At 33.7% G+C, this 18,288-nt stretch overlaps 1 protein-coding gene across 2 annotated transcripts in view; it reads left to right on the forward strand.

Annotated features, from left to right (window-relative positions):
* The window catches only part of GLRA3 (glycine receptor alpha 3), a 131,833-nt gene that overhangs the window by 17,635 nt on the left and 95,910 nt on the right, over positions 1-18,288 (forward strand). For both annotated transcript variants that reach the window (XM_039876344.1, XM_039876345.1), the window contains exons 2-3: positions 6,581-6,708; positions 17,013-17,080. In XM_039876344.1, coding sequence (XP_039732278.1) covers positions 6,581-6,708; positions 17,013-17,080 — 196 coding nt within the window. The remainder of the gene's footprint in view (positions 1-6,580; positions 6,709-17,012; positions 17,081-18,288) is intronic.

An 18,288-nucleotide genomic window follows, 5' to 3' on the forward strand; every position in this document is an offset into this window, starting at 1 on the left:
GGGTCTGGGATTCTGCGCTTATTGGGGTTGAGGATAGGGGCCTGGGGTTTGGCAGGCTTAAAACAGAAGAGCAGGAATTTAAAGTGCAGGACAAGAAAACAAATAAGTAGCTCAAATGGTCAATTACTGAAATCAAGCTAGATCTCTACAACAAAAGAGCCTCTTTATCTAGTCCTGTGGTTGGCAATGTGTTTATTCAAGATAGTCTTTGAAGTGGATGCCTCTTTGTAATGGATGCCACAGCAATAAAAGCTTAAGTCAGGCACTTGCATTGCAAAAAGAAAAAAACAATGTCAGGGTTTACACTACATCCCATCAAACTGCAGGTAGAAATGAGATCACTTTATAAGATAATAATCATATTTCACTGACACGTTGCCCGCAGTGGCAAGAATCAAGATCCTAGTACCCTAAAGATTTTTAGTTAAATTTTAGTTATTTCTCTGAGTTTCCAGAGATAGTCTAGAATAGTCCTTTTATAGTCTTCCACTTTGCTCTCCTTTTAAAACAATATCACATAATCAACGTAAAGCCTGCTTCACTGCATTGTGTCTTCATGGCAAACAATGGTTCCTTCTCTAAGGCACTGTGCTTACAGGTGAAATGCTCAAAACTTCATCTGTTGCCAGACATCCCAGTTTCTCTTTAGTTCTCTCATTGAGACTAAAGCTATAAAGAAATGGAAGAATGCTCATCTTTTGCAATCTATGTTTTAGTTTACAAACTAGGGCTAGAAACATCAATTGCTTGTTTTCCTACAACTCAAAAATTTCCAAATAATAACTATAAATTTTTTTTTTCCACAAGGAATTGTAACCCTGAAAGACTGGTTTGTGCAGCTGCAGAGTACATGGTCTTTCTCCATCATACCACAGATCTTCTCTGCCTAAGGGCTCTGGGCACTGACTTATTCTTTCCAGGTTACCCTTCCTTGTGTGCAGATCAACTCGTGAAAAGAGATGCATGGAAGTCTGTGGCCCACGTGCCAAGACTTGTCTCAAACTCACATTATGTTTCCTATCTACAACTTTCACATTTTCTCTCAATTTTAAGGTGCATTTAGCAGAGGTATATAGTACTGACAATTATATTAAACTCACCTTAACAGCATCTATATTTAGTGGTTATTTCTATCCTTCGAAAGTGGATATATTGTACTTTTTTGTCTCACTGAAGAGGAAGAGAGAGGCTGGAGGAGGTGGAGAAGGGGCTTTTTGATAAATTTTGATGTTTGATTTCAATGTTTAAGAAAATAGGTTTCTGCTAGCCTCTCAGAAATTGAAGTCTAAACTTTCAAGTAGCATGTCTTGAAATACGAATATATAAAATACTTAAATTAAAAAAGAAATGTTCATTGATGGGAATGTGTTTAAGCCCACACACAGTTTCCAAGAAAAGTTAATAGTAAATTCAGTACATGGTACAGCACAGAAGAGAAGAGCCAAGTGTGGGAGGCAGGCACATTAACACGGATTTTGAGATTTTCATAAATAAAAGACTTTTAAAAAATTCAAAGCTGCTTTCAAAAGCACTGATCATGAGTAACTTGCTAACCTCAGGAACTTGCTATAAATATGACAGCGTTTTTGAAAGTAGGAGGTTTAGAACAAAAAAAAAAAAATAAGGCTTGCCTTTTCCAACATTTATTCTAAATTAATCTGAGATTTCTTCCCACTGCCTCCTCCTACCCTGAGTTATAATGATTTAAAAAAAAAATGTGTTCGAATATATATGTACAGATAAAGTTGACTATTTAAAAACTAGAGTAAGATTCCAGAATGGTCATGCAGAGTTATAATATGTGTGTATTATTCTGAACTCTCTTAAATAACTATGGTTCTGAAGACGGTCTACACATGTTCCCATGGTGCAAATCTCAGATCATGGTGTAATAGGAAGAAAGTCCTAGGATAAATATACCAGAGCAAAAGGTGTAGGCGATAGTCTTTCCATACGCACAACCTCCACTCCTTTCAGGAAAGGAAGAGATAGACTATGTAGAACTGCTTTTTAGCCAATTACTCGATGTCATTTTGCTGATAATTCCGTTTGAGTCAAAGTTGTGAATCTTTAGAAATAAAATCAGTTGTCGAGAAGCTATTGGATGGCTCATGTGTCACTGCAGGAAACATAACTAGCGAAGAAAATTGGAATAGTTCTCTGCTCAAAATTTTCTTATTTTTTAATAGGCATCATTCTGCAGAGCTTGGTGGTGAATCTCCATTATAATGCGTGAAGATTTTGTTCACAGTGGTAGGAAGGAGGGAGCCAGCCAATCATTCTTTTCACTGTAGTTTCCCTTCCTAGCTCCTGCTCTCTGATAATCCCCACAGTTTCTCTGTAGATCCCAGATGGGCCCAGACAAAGTAATCTACTGACCTGTGAACACTTTAAAGATTCAAACTGTGTTCTATATACTTTAGTTTAGTGCTTTATGCCTAATAAATTATACGAGAACTCAAAATTCACCGTTTCAACATTCAACGGATACTTAAATACATTTGGCATGAGAAAGGTTACTTTTATATAATGAAAATGCACCATGATTTTATTTTTAACAAACTTCTTTCAGTTTATAAAAACTTATAAAAGCTTGGGTATTGTATTTTTAAAATAATTTGTCCTCTTTTACCTTATCCTTACTCCATCCCATTCCAATATGTATTTCATGTATTCTTCTCAACTCAATAATTAAATTATATTAGTGATTTTATTAATTTTAAGCACCATGTCAAAAGAACTATAAATAATTTCATGTTTAAACTTATAGTAAATTATTTTTGTTTCAGTATTAAAATAATACTATATTTAATTGTAAAAATAACAGTTATTTTAGAGACTATGTAATTTTAACAGATTTTGTGGAAATGGCTCACCTAAGATTATTTACTGGTGATATAATATCTTCCATCCTAGACTATGGTAGTAATAAGAGGTGTTGCGTTTTCCTTCCTTAAGCTTATTTTATTTACTAATTGCATAAATGATAAAAATTTATATTTTTAGTAGAAACCATTTCAATAGCAGGTTGGTCATTAAAAAGGTTTATAATAACCTTTAAAAAGGTTATTTAACCTTTATGTAAACTTTAAGAAGGTTAAATATTCTGAATATTATATATATAAGTTATATAAATATATAAAATTCTCTTCCCTTTTAAACTATTGCAGGCATGATGTCAGACTGTTTGGAAGATATTAATAATGGTTGTTAAATAAATAAATGAAGGAGCTTCCACTCATAAAATGAATTTTTATATATTCCCATTGCTTGTAAATCAAGTGTCATGATCTTTGCATAATATATTTGGAGACAAATATTTTTAGCAATAAGAACATATTTCAAATGGAATTTTAAAAGTCTCAATGTCAAACTCACAGATACAGAGAACAAACTGATGGCTGCCACATGAGAGGGGGTTTAGGGGGCTGGGTGAAAAAGGTGAAGGGATTAAGAAGTACAAATTGGCAGTTACAAAATAGTCATGGGATGTAAAGTACAGCGTAGGGAATATAGTCAATATTATTATAATAACTAGGTGTGGTGTTAGGTAGGTACTAGACATATCAGGGGGAATCACTTCATAAATTATATAAATGTCTAACCACATGATATACACTTGAAACTAATTTTGGATGTCAACTGTAATTGAAAAATTAAAAAAAAATTTTTTTAAGTACCAATGGCAGATCCAATTTCAGGAGGGCTTGATTATTGGAGTAGCCCAATTGATGTTTTTTGAATATGTCAAAAGAAATGAAGATTACAAACGTTAACAATAAATTATTAACCTTAAAAAAGATCACGAATTATTTCCTCTTATTAAAACAATAGTAATCTTGTGTTTATCATTTAATTATTTACATAATTTCAAGTACTGAGAGTAAATAGTGCTTGGTGATATGATTTGAAATATTTGGGACAATGCAAGTATGTGTTTGTATGCTTGGTGGCAGAGGCTCACTAATGATCTGGAGAGATTGTGGTGAATCTTCTTGTTTCCATTCAGATCTTTGCTATACGCAGAGGAAGCAGGTAGAACACAGAACACAGTTGCTACTCTATTCATCTTCATAATGTTAAAAAGTCAAGTGCAGAAATAACCACTGATAAATCATATTACATCAACCACAGAATATCTTCTTATATGTTGGTTGTCTAACCCTGTTATCTTCCTATAGGTGTCCAGAATTCCAGGGGTTCTTAACTAACATGATGACATACTACAGAAAGTGCAAGCATCACATGCCATTAGCATGCCAGTCCCTACCACTGCTTGAGTATGGGGCAATAACTAAAGAAAAGGTATATACAGAGGACATCTTTATCTCCATTACTGGAAAATATTCAATACCTTATTCAAACTTTTATAATAACCTATAACAATAGATAAATGATTACTTGCTATGAGATAAAAAGATGTTATTTTTTAATGTTCTTATTCCATGTTAAGATTAATGTTCATCTGTAACATTTGAAAAAAAATTACTTTAAAAGTGGGTTAATAAAAAGTATAGGAAAAGACAGATTTTTTAGAAAGTAAGTATTGTATGAATGCAAACAATTATTATCATTAAAATTTAGCATTTATCTGCCTAAAGAAATCAAATTACTTTTACTTTGCTAAAATTGTAGGCATGCAGTAAAAATTTTAATTTCATTTCTGTCCTTCAACATTTTTTTCTTTATTGTGTTATTATTGTGCCAAATTTTGAAAATGCTCTAGTAACACTTGCCATGTTGATAATTTAATACTCTCTCTTTCTCATTCTCTCTCTCAGAGGCTTTAAATCCCCCAATATCAGGTTCTGAGAGAGAGAGAGAGGGAAGGAGGGAAGGTAAAAAGGGAGCGAGAGAGAGAGAGAGGAGGAGAAGGAGGAGGAGCAGGACGAGGAGGAAGAGGAGGAGGAGGAGGAGGAGGAGGAAGAGCAGCAGCCCAAGACAAAGCTGAAGTGTGGTTTTTTAAAGTACAGATATAATTAAAAAAAAAAAATGAAGTCTAGGAAGACACCGTCAGCACGGTATGTCAGCAAAACAAGTGGAGTACAGATCTCCATTAATTCTCTCCTCCATAAGGGCAGTAAGAAAACTCAAAAAATACACCAGCTTTTTCAGAATCCTGGCAATTAACCAGAGACTTGCAGTAATACATGAAGTAGTTTGATCAAGTTATTTAAAATGTATGGTAGAGGAAAATTTTAGTTATTGAAAAGGTAATGGGTGTTTTCTTTTCATGATGATGATGATGATGATGATGATGATGATGATGATGACATTAAAAAAACTTTCCAGAGATCACAATGGGCAGAGAGTTCAGCTGACAAGTAACACAGAGATAAAGTGTCAGAAAGTAATATGGAACCAACAGAACAGGAAGAGGAGAAGCTTCTGTTTAGGGAGAAAGCAAAAAAGACAGAGTAGGAATCATTGGGAAGGTAAGTGACTTAGAATGTCCAGAACTAGATCGAACCTCTAGAATAGTTAATAAGTGCTGTTAGTTGTGATACAATGCTTTCAGAAATCTCATTCTCACATTATCACTGATACTGAATTTTAAAATTGTGCCTACAAAATCACTGAATATATATATATGTGTTGTCAACAATTTAATGGTGATAGCTCTAAGCTCCATTTTTACCACTTATTAGAAAAGCTAGCAGGAAGAATTTAATAACTTGATACTGCTGAGAGCAGGTAGGTGGTGACCACAAAGGTTCAGGGTTTGGCAATGTTCTGAGTTGAGTGACAGAGCTGAGAGGATGTGATGATTGACAATCTGCAGGAAGTAACATCAGTTTGAATATATCAGTTTTAAACACATGTGTGCTCAGAATGTCTGCTTTATTTCCCTAAGTGAAGCTTTGATATTTGCACGCAGGCCTACGCCTTCTGTGGACCAACTTAGATAAACTGAGTGCCAGTTACACTTATGAGTTTCCAGGATGCACAGATGCATAAAAAGGAAAACGTATGAATGAAAAAATACAGTAACGCTTTACCTTTCACGAACACAGTTTTCCATCGTATAATATCCAGGTGCACAGACCACTTTTATAGTAACTTCTCAATCTTGATGCACAAATTTAAGATCTGAACAGGATGTACTGTAGAGGAATGGCAAAGTGAAAGCAGAATGAACTTAACTGGGTCTGTTACTAATATAGGAGACACTCTAAGAAGGAAAGAATGTGATTGTTTAATCGATCAGACAGTTTTATTACTGTTTTAAAAATTCACGGAAACTAAAGGTGACGTTTTTCCTTCAATAAAAGCATAAGAATTGTATTTCACAGCTGAACTTTCATATTTTCTTATGCCTGAATCACTAAGGATACTTTTAGCTAAAAATTGCAATGAGAAATGAAGTTTGGGCTGAAAACTTAGAAAACCTTATAAATACTGACTGTAAATCTATAAATACCTATCTGTCATTATGATCACATTCACTGTATAGTATGTAAAGATTTTCTTTTCGTTTTCAAGGTCTTTTTTTAGCTTAACATAGTAATTTTATATTTGTAGGCAACAATTGTTAGGAGGCTTTTTTGGTAAAATCTGTATATTTTTTTCTCATTTGTAGTTTGGTTGCAACAAAGGAAACAGATAGTGCAAGATCTCGAAGTGCTCCAATGTCACCTTCTGACTTTCTGGATAAATTAATGGGGAGGACATCGGGGTATGATGCAAGAATCAGACCTAATTTTAAAGGTATTTCTTCTGCTTACTACTATATATAGAAATGTGTTTTGAATATGATTAAACAAGGTACATTTTAAAATTGATTCCACCAAAAATTCTTATGGTTATTTCCAATAACCTTCAGAGTACTATGTATTAAGACAAAATATTTTTAAAAGAAGAAATTTGTTCTTATGTTACTAGCTATCCTAATTTGTCTTCTTTGGATCAATACTGTTTTATTTTCCTTCTCTAATTATTTATAATATGTACTATCATGACAATTCATTTTAGGAAATTATATATTATATATAACTTTAATACATACATTCTTACTTACTGGAATGGAATATTCTCACTAACTGGAATGGAAATTTCTATACAGCCATCAATAAACCTTCCCCTATTTTAAATCTCCCCACATCAGGACTCTATATTGTGGAGAATCAAACAGTTGTTGAATTTACGTCCTGGGGAAGGGTCTGGATAATCCGCAGCCACTGATAATGTTTAAGAAATTATTCCACCTACCAAATGTTTTACCTAAATTTGTAGGAAAGAATGTAATTGTCGGTTTGGGCACTCTTTTTTCTGTTTAGTACAGTGATAAAGAACACATTTATACAAGTTATATGTGGATTATCCAGAACTACAATATGTCCTATAATTTAATCTATGGCAAAAGATTAGAAAACTTCTTCCATGCTCTTCTTTATTTACTATCTCTTGAATATTATCCTATTTAATAAAAAATAATCTAAGTTATAAGAATACACATCTTTCCCATGGCATTCAGCTAAGCTATTTTTATTTCTAAAGATGAAAAGAAAACCAATGTATTTTACAATAATCCTTTTATTCCCTGAATTTGTTTTTATGAGATTAAAAAAAAAGAATTACTTAGCAATGGCATAAAAATTACTCAGAGAGGTAAATACTGAGAATGGGTAGCAGGAGAAAAATAAAGGAGTAAAATTCACTGATAATTTATGAGTAGAAATTATAAATTCCTTCAATTTAAAAACGAGTTTAACATTTAAATTGTGGATTGTATTTCTTGATTTGTTTTTAAGGATTTTGAACATAAGTATTTTCAATTGCACAGGAGGAAAACACTGAATGCAAGCTGCGAGAAAATAGTACAGTTTAAGGAGTGGCATATACAAATGAAAATGAGAAATTTCAGCATTACAAGCATCTTTTACAACTTGAGGGAAAGTAGTAGCCTCTTATGGATGTTTGTCTTTAATACAATTATCTCTTATGCTGGCATTGTATTATTCCTCAAAACAATTTTCTTTCTCTTAAAAAAAAAACAACCCAGTGTCTTCCATCATCTGAGGCTAACACACCCCACTCATACCCTTTGCTCTTGTTCTTTCTCTACAGATTTAAGAATAATAATTCAGATTTGTCATCTGAATCACTCTTTGATGTTATATGGCGTCGTCTGTATACTTTTGGAATGTTTAGGACCATTTAATTGTTTCATGCTTTGGTCTCTTCATAGTCCTCTTTATCCTGAACCATTTTCCTCGAGTGTGAAGTCCTAGGGGTTGTGTCACAGGCTGCAAGGCAGGTGCTATTTTGTAGGTTTAGCTGTTTGATTTATTTACGATAATGGTAAAAATCATGTATCTGAACTTGGCAAACCTTAAATTGTCTAAATATTAGTGATGAAAAGCGGCAGTTCCTTGCCTCGGCAGTCCTTCTGCACAGCTCCACTTCTTTGAGGCAAACACTCCGAAAGTAAAATTAGTTACTTCTGAGGAAACCTGATTGCTCTCTGGGCCTTTTACAAAGAAGGCGAGAGATTTCTTTGTGCTAACTAGACCACCGACTTACGTCCTCCGTTCTTGCTTTCCACTTCTTTTTTCCTTTTCTGCCCAGGGATTTCTCTTTTCTTCTTGCAGGAACAATTAGGTTTCTTCATCTTGTTCATTTTCTTTAAGTCGCCAGTTTTCTTATAGATGAGAGAAACACTCTGTAGTTCAGAAAGGATTAATCTGATTTTCCTGGGTGCTGATACAGGTTTAGTCCGTGTGTGTGTGTGTGTTTATAGAGAGAGGTAGTTTTCTGCTATTTCTCTCTGGAAAAAGAAAATCTGACAGAGACATCAGTGTCCTGGCCAGAACACTTAGGTGAGAACTGAGTATTGACCAGACTTTGGTCTGGGGTCCGCCAGATGCAAAAACAGAGATACCTTAGAAGTACTGTTAGGAACCTTGTTTTCAGTAATCAAAAAAGTTATTTCTCCTGCTGTTTTTTTTTTTTTAACTTTTTGGAAACAGAAGATGAATAAAGTTCTTGGGGTCTAATGCACAGCATGGTGACTATAGTTAACAATATTGTATCATATACTTGAAAGTTGCTAAGATGGTGGTTTAAATGTTCTCACCACAAAAAAAGAAATAGTAATTATATGATGCAATGGAGGTGTTAGCTAATGCTACGGTGCCGATCATATGGCAATATGTGAGTTTGTCAAATAAACACATTGCATACCTTAAACTCACATCATGTTGTATGTTAATTATATCTCAATAAAGCTGGAAAAGAAGACAATTAAAAAGTCATCACTGACTAAGAGAATCATATTATTTCCAATCACCTTAATACACTATGTTTGCAAAACTAAAAAAAAAAAAAAAAAGTGATTTCCATTCCTTCAAAAACTCTACGGGGATAAACCACAGCCTGCCCCTGCTCTACAGGGATATGGTTGAGAAGCAGGGAGCTTTCTGAGACAGGTACCCGTGGTCTCACCCCACCGGCCCCTTCCAACTCCCTACCTCCTTCCCTATAGGTGACCCTAAGCTTTTTGCCTCCCCGGGTCATTCTTAGCAGATTAGCTCACCTCTCCACGTCTTAACCTGTATTTATTTTAGGCTTTGCTCTGTTTTCTTCTGCCTTTTGTATTCTATCATTAAACTAATTATGATTTTCCTCCTATTCTCTTTGGTGTGATATGCTTAGTCTCATTTTTATTGGGTAATATACTTTTTATATTCTCAGAGAGAAAGAAAACTGTTCAATCGCCCTCTTGAAATAGAAGTTTTCAGGAGTCATCTGAAACTAGACGCTAGTTTAACAGATAAAAATTAATTGAATAGCAAATAAAAGTACATCTATAGAAAATAAGATATTATTTCACTAAACGATTTTACCAGCTTCCTTTAGATTTTATTTCTCCCCTTTGACATCGTTTGGGCCCTCAGTTGGTCTTTGAGTCTAATTTGGATCCAAGCAGAAATACACTCAGAAATCACCTAATTCTGTTTTCCTCCCAGATATCGAGTGCATTTTTGTTAAGTTTTCTTTTTCATTATATCTCCCATGGCCACTCTCTTTATCTAGAAATGACATTGTTTGCCATCACAGTGTCTTTGTGGTGTTCTGTCTTTTCTTCTGTAATAGTTCTCTGCATTAATCCCTTTCTCTCACATCACAGATCCAGTTTTCAAGCAGTCATTTCTGTAGTAACACATTCTATCCCCGGAATGGCATATGTGCCTAATACTCATTTCCTGCTCATATTTTTTTTTTCAGGAAAAATGTTAGCATTTCCTTTATCCATTTTTAACTATTCCTATCCATCCAGACACTGTTGTTCTCAAATAAAATTCACAATTATTTTTTTAAAAAGGTATATTTTCTACTTGCATTTTTACATAATACAAGGTCATTTTAACAAGAACAATCTCTTTAATACTAGGCCTTTCTAAAATTGTTGATGTTCATTTAAAATGTTCACAGATTTAGATTCTGTTTTCTATATTTTTAGGTTTTATTTGATTTTTATTTTATATTCTTTCTGTAGTAATTTTTTTTTTAATTTTAAAATAATTTCAGACTAACAGATTTGCAAGTAGAGGACTTAACTATGTTTTTTTCTAAACTACTTGAAAGTAAGTTGTTGACTTGATGCCCCAATACTTGAGTGTATGATACAAATATGAACATTCTCCTGAATAACCACCATCTAACCACTGACACAAGCAAATGAACATGGATGTACTGCTACTATCTAATTTGCAGACCCCCATTCAAATTATCTGAGTAATGGCTTCATAACTTTATTAATTATCTAAACAATAGATACAAGAATTTCATCTTGTATTTTATTTGTCTTTCCTCATTGTCTCCTTCAATCTGAACCAGAACTCATTCTTTTTATGACTGTCATGAACTAGGCATTTAAAAAAAAATCATTATTCCTTTAACAGAATGTACCTCAATTTACATTAATCTAATGTTTTCTCATGATTTGGTTTAGGTAATGTATCTTGACAGAAATATCACAGAAGTGATGCTATGTTCCGATTGCATCTTATCAAATGATGGACCATGTTAGTTTTTACCATAACTGCTGTTGTTTACTTTGACTAATTGATTAAGTTAGTGCCTGCCAGGATATATCTTTATACATATACAAAAATGCATAAACACATACCATACACACACATACATACACACATATGTGTATATTTATATATATATTAATTTTTTATCTATATATTTACTTCTCTATCTATTGAAAACTGTGAGTTCACTTTGATATCTACAGTTCCATAGGTTTATTCTAGTTTCTGAGTTTCCATATTTTGACTTCCTCATCTGACAGTAAGAAATGGCTCCCATTATTCTTCACATAGTTCCATATTTAATCATTATGTAATGCATCTCCCTCTTCTGCTGCCACTTCCTCTCCTGCACAAATGCCGTGGGGTCCTGGTCAGATTGGCTTCCCATGCCAAGATACCCCCATGGACACTCTCTTCACCCTTCTCTGGTTCTAATACCCCAAACAGGCTGCACCTCTGCAGCAACATCCTCCTCACTCACTCTGGCTCCGACATCCCATGCCATATAACCTTCTCCACAGATGTCCTTCTCATCTTACCCTAGTTTACCAGGCTCCCACAGCCATTCCCAGCCTGGAGGCCTAACTCGCACTGCCCAACTAAATGATGTTAAGACTGAGATTTCGGGAAGGGAAGGGAAAATAAGGGGGTAAGGACAAGGGGAAGAATAAACAGGATCCTATTTTTATGCCGTAATTTTCAGAGCTTTGTCAAGTATCTAACAAGTAATTTAAAATTCGGATTTTAAAGTTATCAAATATGCTTTTGTTAATTAAAAAATAATGTCTCTCCTTGTGACTTTTTACCTAAAATATATATTTATTTAAAATAAAAACCCACAAAACGTAATTTTTTTTTTTGAGATTTAGTCTTTCAATTGCATCCTCTGTCTTAAAAAAGATGAGGCTTTAAAATTTTGTTAAGAATTTGTTAAAAATTTTATTAAAAATTACGTAGTCATTTTCATAAACACTTGAGTTATTTTTTGTTTGTCTGCTTGTTTGATCTAGAACTGCTTGGTAAACAATTTCCCCCAATGTGAAGAGCAATAATATAATTGCCAATACTGCATTGTACTTTGCCACTTTGCCTTTATCCATCTTTGAACTTAAAAGCCATGTTCTGTTTCCTTAAGAAAATTCTAAAAGAAAACATGCTGCTAAAAACATCTGCAACTACTGTCATTTGCTTTTCAGGCCAACAGTGGCTAATGTAATGAACAATCTAAAAGCACAATTTGCCATATGGATGCTATAGCAGTTATTTGCTCTGTTGCTAAACATAGCAGTGTAGTGGATGGATATAACAGCTTTTGCACTGGCACGGAGAAGTAGCAGATTGGCCAAGGACTGCTGAAACAGGTGCTCTTTGTAATGGCAATAGAAGATTTACAATCTTCTCTGAGCTTCATTCCCTACAAAATTTGTGAACATAAATATCGATATCTAGGATGGAAAGGCTACTCCAAGATTGGTGCCCTGCTCTGACACAGACCAGAGCTTCAAGTGCAGAAGACAGTGCTTTTAAAACATGATAGTACTATATTCATTTCATTCGTTGTAATCTCTCTCCACTGTCACTGTCCTTGGTCAGGGCTATTCTATTTCGCATCTGGACTACTACAATAAATTTCTAATTATTTTCTCTGTTTCTAAGCTTTTGTCATCCATTCAACCATTCACTGTGTTGTGTCAATTCACTACACTCCCACGATCAAGAATCTGTAATGGGTTCCTCATATTCATTAAGTCAATTCTAAATACTTTAGTACCACATTGAAAAGATTCCATGATCTAGACCAAGACATCTTTAAAAACAATGGCTTTTATTTCCAAATTGCTTCATACTTTAATACGTTTTTACAATTTTTAAAAAATCAAATAATTTCTATATATGTGAAATGTCTATATATCACTATCTATCCATCCATCCATCCATCCATCCATCCATCCATCTGTCCATCCATCCATCCATCTCTCTATCATCCATCCATCCATCCATCCATCCACCTACCCACTATTCTATCATCTGTCTGTCATCTATCTGTCTATCTTTTCTCTCTCTCTCTCTCTCTCTCTCTCTCTCTCTCATCTTTCAAGTAAATGTCAGCTCTAATTTTGAAATTTGGAATTAAGTTGGATCTATTCACCCTTATTTCTGCTAAAGAAGAGACTATATGCAAATAAGTACTCAAATGAGAACCAAATAGCACTTAGGAGCATATTGATAAGTGATGGATTAAACAATAAAGCTTAGACTTGAGAATACTGTGATTTATTTTACCACCACATGAAATTTAGATTTGGAAACCAAGCTGACTTTCTGTTTTGCATCTGATTGGAAATACATTGGAGAGGCAAGGGCTGGAATCTGTGTCATATAATGTGAGGCATCAAGTTCCCAAATACTAGTGAAAGCCTCAATTAGTCACTTCTTTGACCATTGCTCTTCTGTGGAAACATTTTATTTTCCTTTTTTATTCACTGACCTTACTATTCAAGTTTCTGGTCAACTTGAGATGACAGTGCTACATTTTAGGGAGAAAACAAATATATCAGAGGTTCCTTCTCTTAACATAAGATTTGATACTGGCTCCTTTCTGTGCCACACAGCACCTGCCTACAAAGAGACACTGAAATACACCAGAACAGATATGACTAACTTTAGACTCCTGAAGCCTATGCTGAATTTTTACTTTCATTCTATTTTTCACCATGATTACTTACAATTCTATAGATAATAATTAAATTTAAAATATAAGATCAAAAAAAAAATAAATAATGCTTCACCTTTTATTCAATGTCCATAGAAAAAATAAAGTCCATGCAAAATAACAATAATAAAGACCCTGCCCCTTGCTAAATTAAAATAAGAAAAATCATCCCCTCACTGCCTTTTTCACCCAATTTCAGCCAGAGATCACAGTTAGATAGCAGGCAGTCCCCTAGTAGCAGCTTCATACTGGGCCACCTTTCCCCAACATAGATGTACCTCCATCAGCATTTTACTGGAAAGTGAATTAACCCAACACTAATCTCATGTGTTTTCCTTCCAAAGGATGTGAGCCAATAAAGTACAATAGAATTTATCTAAAGCTAAATGAAATTCCCTCGATTCATATTCCTGTTACCAGCAAAACAAAATAGCAGAGTTTCAGCATTCTCTAGAAAAAAGAGAATAACCTATAAAATATGAAAGATTGGTTTTGGCTTTTCAAGATTCCAGGTGGCCTCCGTATATATTTTAGTTATCATCTTAGACTTATATTAAATAAAAAGACTCTGATATTTAATTGTGACTTCATATTTTTCTTATGATGGGATAAAATAATCATGAAGTAAAATATCCGTGCTTTCTTCTTTCTTACATAGTAATATGTAAGAAACTCCTTTCACCTTACAAATTTAAAAAGCTGCTAAATATATAGAAATAACCAGTAAAGATTAAAAAAAGGTAATCAAATAATTATAGCACCTCCCAGATTCAGGACTTCTATGTGGTTTTCTTCTTACATGATCGCTTTTCATATTTAAAATAATTAAGCTTCTATATCTATTTGAATTTTATGTTCTAAGCATCTCAATGTTTAATTGACTTTGGGTTCTTTCTTAGCATAAAGCATCTACTATGTTTTATTCGCATTGTTGACCAAATTTATAATAGGCAACTCTCTTATCAAAATTACTAGCCTTGCATTTTTAACACTCCAAGTCCTGACTCCCCTGTCTATATTACTTCATCTCTAAGAAAACTCCAGTTCCTTTTTAGCCTTGTGGTATAGTGGCCACAGATATTTCCTAGTCCGAAATTCCCTAGGTCAGTGATTTCCAACATTGCTGCCCATCTGAATCACCTAGGGAGCTTTTAAAAATACCAAATGCCTTCATTGCATGGCATGCCAACTAAATTAGAAGATCAGAATCAGATATCAATCTCTTCTAAAACTACCCAGGTGATTTCAATGTGCATAGGATTCATAGGCCAATGCATCCTAGACTTTATTTTTAAACAATTTTGTTTTTTCCTATACCTATTCCAGCAAGTTAAATGGCTATCAGAAAATGAGCAGAAAAACCAATAAAAATTGTGCACCAATAATCAAGTAAATGTAAATTGAAACCTCAAATGATATTTTGAACTATTCTAACTAATGAAGTAGTTTTTGTTTTATTTTATTTTTTAAAAATTGGTACAAAGAGGACATCCTTTGGTAGAAAAATAACAAACAATAAATTAGGTTTAGATATCAGGTTTTGTATGTGGCTTTCTTTATCTGACTAATTTAGAGATTAACTCCAAATTAAAGAAGATTCAGGAACAACTTGATATGGTAGGAAAAGAATGATTCTTAGAATCAGATCAATGGTTCAAATTCTGACTAAGCTATTTATTAGCACTTTGAGTGTCCTCTCTGAGTTTTAATTTCATAATATGTAAGTGGTGGACATTAGCCACGTCTGTGTTATATGGATTAAGTGGTATCTACGAATCAAAGAGCACAGAATATGGTAATAAGCAGTCAACAATTTACTGATTCCTACTAACTTCTGCCCTGCCGGATGATAATCTCTTGGTTTCTTCTTCAATTTGGAATGTACAGGTTTTAGATATTTAGTAAAGAAACGAATAAATGGGTCTTATAAAAATAAAAATTCTTAGTTTTATGATAAATGTTCAATCAGGCACACACGGGGAACTTCTGGAATGGTGTAATGACGATCTCTGTAAATTCAGTCCTCCTAAACAGCAACAAAAACACTGGTAAAATTGTCAAAATTATCCTTTAGAACCCTGAAAATTAACCAAAAGCTCAGCACAGTATGAGGATATTTATTAAAGAAAAATCGATGACCTTCTCTAAGGATAGAGGGCATATAAATATGGTCCCACTCCCCAGGTTCCAAGTAGACTTGAAAACCATCGGCCTCTCAACCACAGAAGCTGTAAAATCCAGCAGCCTAGCAGCTACCAGAGTGCAGGCCAGGTTTGGAGATTCTCACAAAGTCCATCCCCAGAGCTATGTTTCTGTTTGATCTGCCTGGCTGTTCCCTAAGAGTCCCACTCGGAGGGCTTGTCCTTATTTGAATTCGACAGGGAACTCTTTCAGTGGAAAATCCCATTGAAAATGATCATAGGAAATTTTTTAATGTTGAAGCGGCCTAAGGCTGTGATACCAGTTAGACAAACATAAGACGACAAAAATTTTAAAAGATGATCTTGTGAATGAGATGCTCATAGGCAGCTGTGAAAAGTTCTGGTATATTCTTGTGGCAGTGAAGAGTAAGGCATGAGCATTAAAAGAGTGCCCCCAAACAAACACGAAGTCCCTTGGCTAAGAGTGGAAGACTTACGGATTGGCATTAAGGAAATCTCTCATCAATCGTTCGTTGACTAGTAACTCACTGAGAAGAGACTTTGGTGGCTGCATATTCTAGGGAAATACAGACTTTCCAGGATTAGTCCAAGTAAATTAAGTCATTCAACAATAAACAACAACAAAAAACTGTGGGTTGGAGGTGGGAGGTCCGTTTTCCAGAGTTGCTACATTAGATTGTCTAAAGTATTCAATTTTCAACAAAAAACTATGACATCTAAAGAAACAAGAAAATATGGCCCATACATGGAGGGAAACATGAATAGAAACTCCCTAAATAGTCTCAAATGTTGGACTTACTAAATCTGCATACTAAATCTACAGAGGCATTTGAGATAACCTAGACCATGAAAACTGAGACCAAAAGTGGTTAATGACTGACGAGCATCAGTGCTCAAAGTAGACCATGAATTTGTGATTTGCAATCCAGATTATTTCACAGAATGACTACCTTCAATTTTTAGCATCTCTGTGTGTCCATATATTTTAAAAATATTCTTTTGTAAAAAAACTGGTAATGACGATAAGCATGGAATTATTTGAAAATGTTTTAGATAAGTATCTAAATATACCTTATGTTTTAATCTCTTTTTCAGGCCCTCCAGTTAATGTCACATGCAACATATTCATAAACAGCTTTGGCTCTATCGCTGAGACAACCATGGTAGGCATGTTTACTTTGTAACAACTTTCATACCAATGCAATTTATAGTTACATTAATGGCAAATTTTCTGCTAATATTATTTAATTTAAATCCAAAATTAATATAATGAGGATTTAAAAGATAAAATTAGTGGTATAAATTGCAATCAACTACAGGTAATAATATTTCATTTAGACATGGTATATTACAGAATAAATTTAAGTGAAAACAAGATCGCTTCTTCACATTTCAGTAATTTAAATGTTAATCTCAATTAAAACTAAAATTCTACCACATAAATGATTTATTCTTTTCGATGCTTTTAAATAACCAGACAAAAGCATAGGAGTAAATAATTTAATGTTTAATTATTCTGTATACTAATAAATGTACTCATAATATTGTGTTAAGTGTTCCATCAGATTACTTTTCCAAATATGCTCAAATATAATTATTTTGTAATTGTAGTATATGCATTAATTTAACGAGACTCATTGAACAGAGACTTTATCACTGTGTAATTGAGAACATTTTACATAATTATTAAAACCAACAAATTATCATTACAGATCAGATTTATTCTGTTCTGAATTTTATAACTTTGTCTAAGGATCAGTGTTGTATCTCTTCTTTCCCCTGTAGCTTTTATCGTGAACTTTAACTAAAATAAAATGCAGACATAGACACATGAACCACTAAATATCTGTAAAATTGTCTGGTAGGATACTTATTTTTTAATTTAAACTATATATAGTAGTTCTTAAATTACCTAGAATTACACTTCATTCCCAAGTTTAGCAAGTATAATTTGCAAGTATCATTTTCAAAGTTGATTTTAGCTAAAATAGGATATAAAATACTTCAAGATTTATTAGCTTCCAAAACCATTAAATAGAGAATTATGCTCACTTTATATATCTCAGAATTTGATAGTGAATTTCTAAGGAAAAGTAACTAATATGCAAATTATCATGTGCGTGTGTGTTTAGAGATCTGTGTGCATGCGTGTGTGTGTGTGTGTACTTGAGTGTAGAGGATCTATCTTAACAGGAAGAGACTTTATTCAGGCACCATTTTAAAAAAATGCTCTTTTCATCACGCATACAATATGTAGTCATTTAGCAGCATCTCCGTGATTCTATTCAAACAATAAAGGCATCAGTGGAGAAAAACCGACCTCACATATTTGGCCATTATATAGAATTATCTTAACTACAGTATATAATAA

Source organism: Pteropus medius, unplaced genomic scaffold, assembly GCF_902729225.1.
Source record: "Pteropus medius unplaced genomic scaffold, Ma_sr-lr_union100, whole genome shotgun sequence".
Lineage (NCBI taxonomy): Eukaryota > Metazoa > Chordata > Mammalia > Chiroptera > Pteropodidae > Pteropus > Pteropus medius.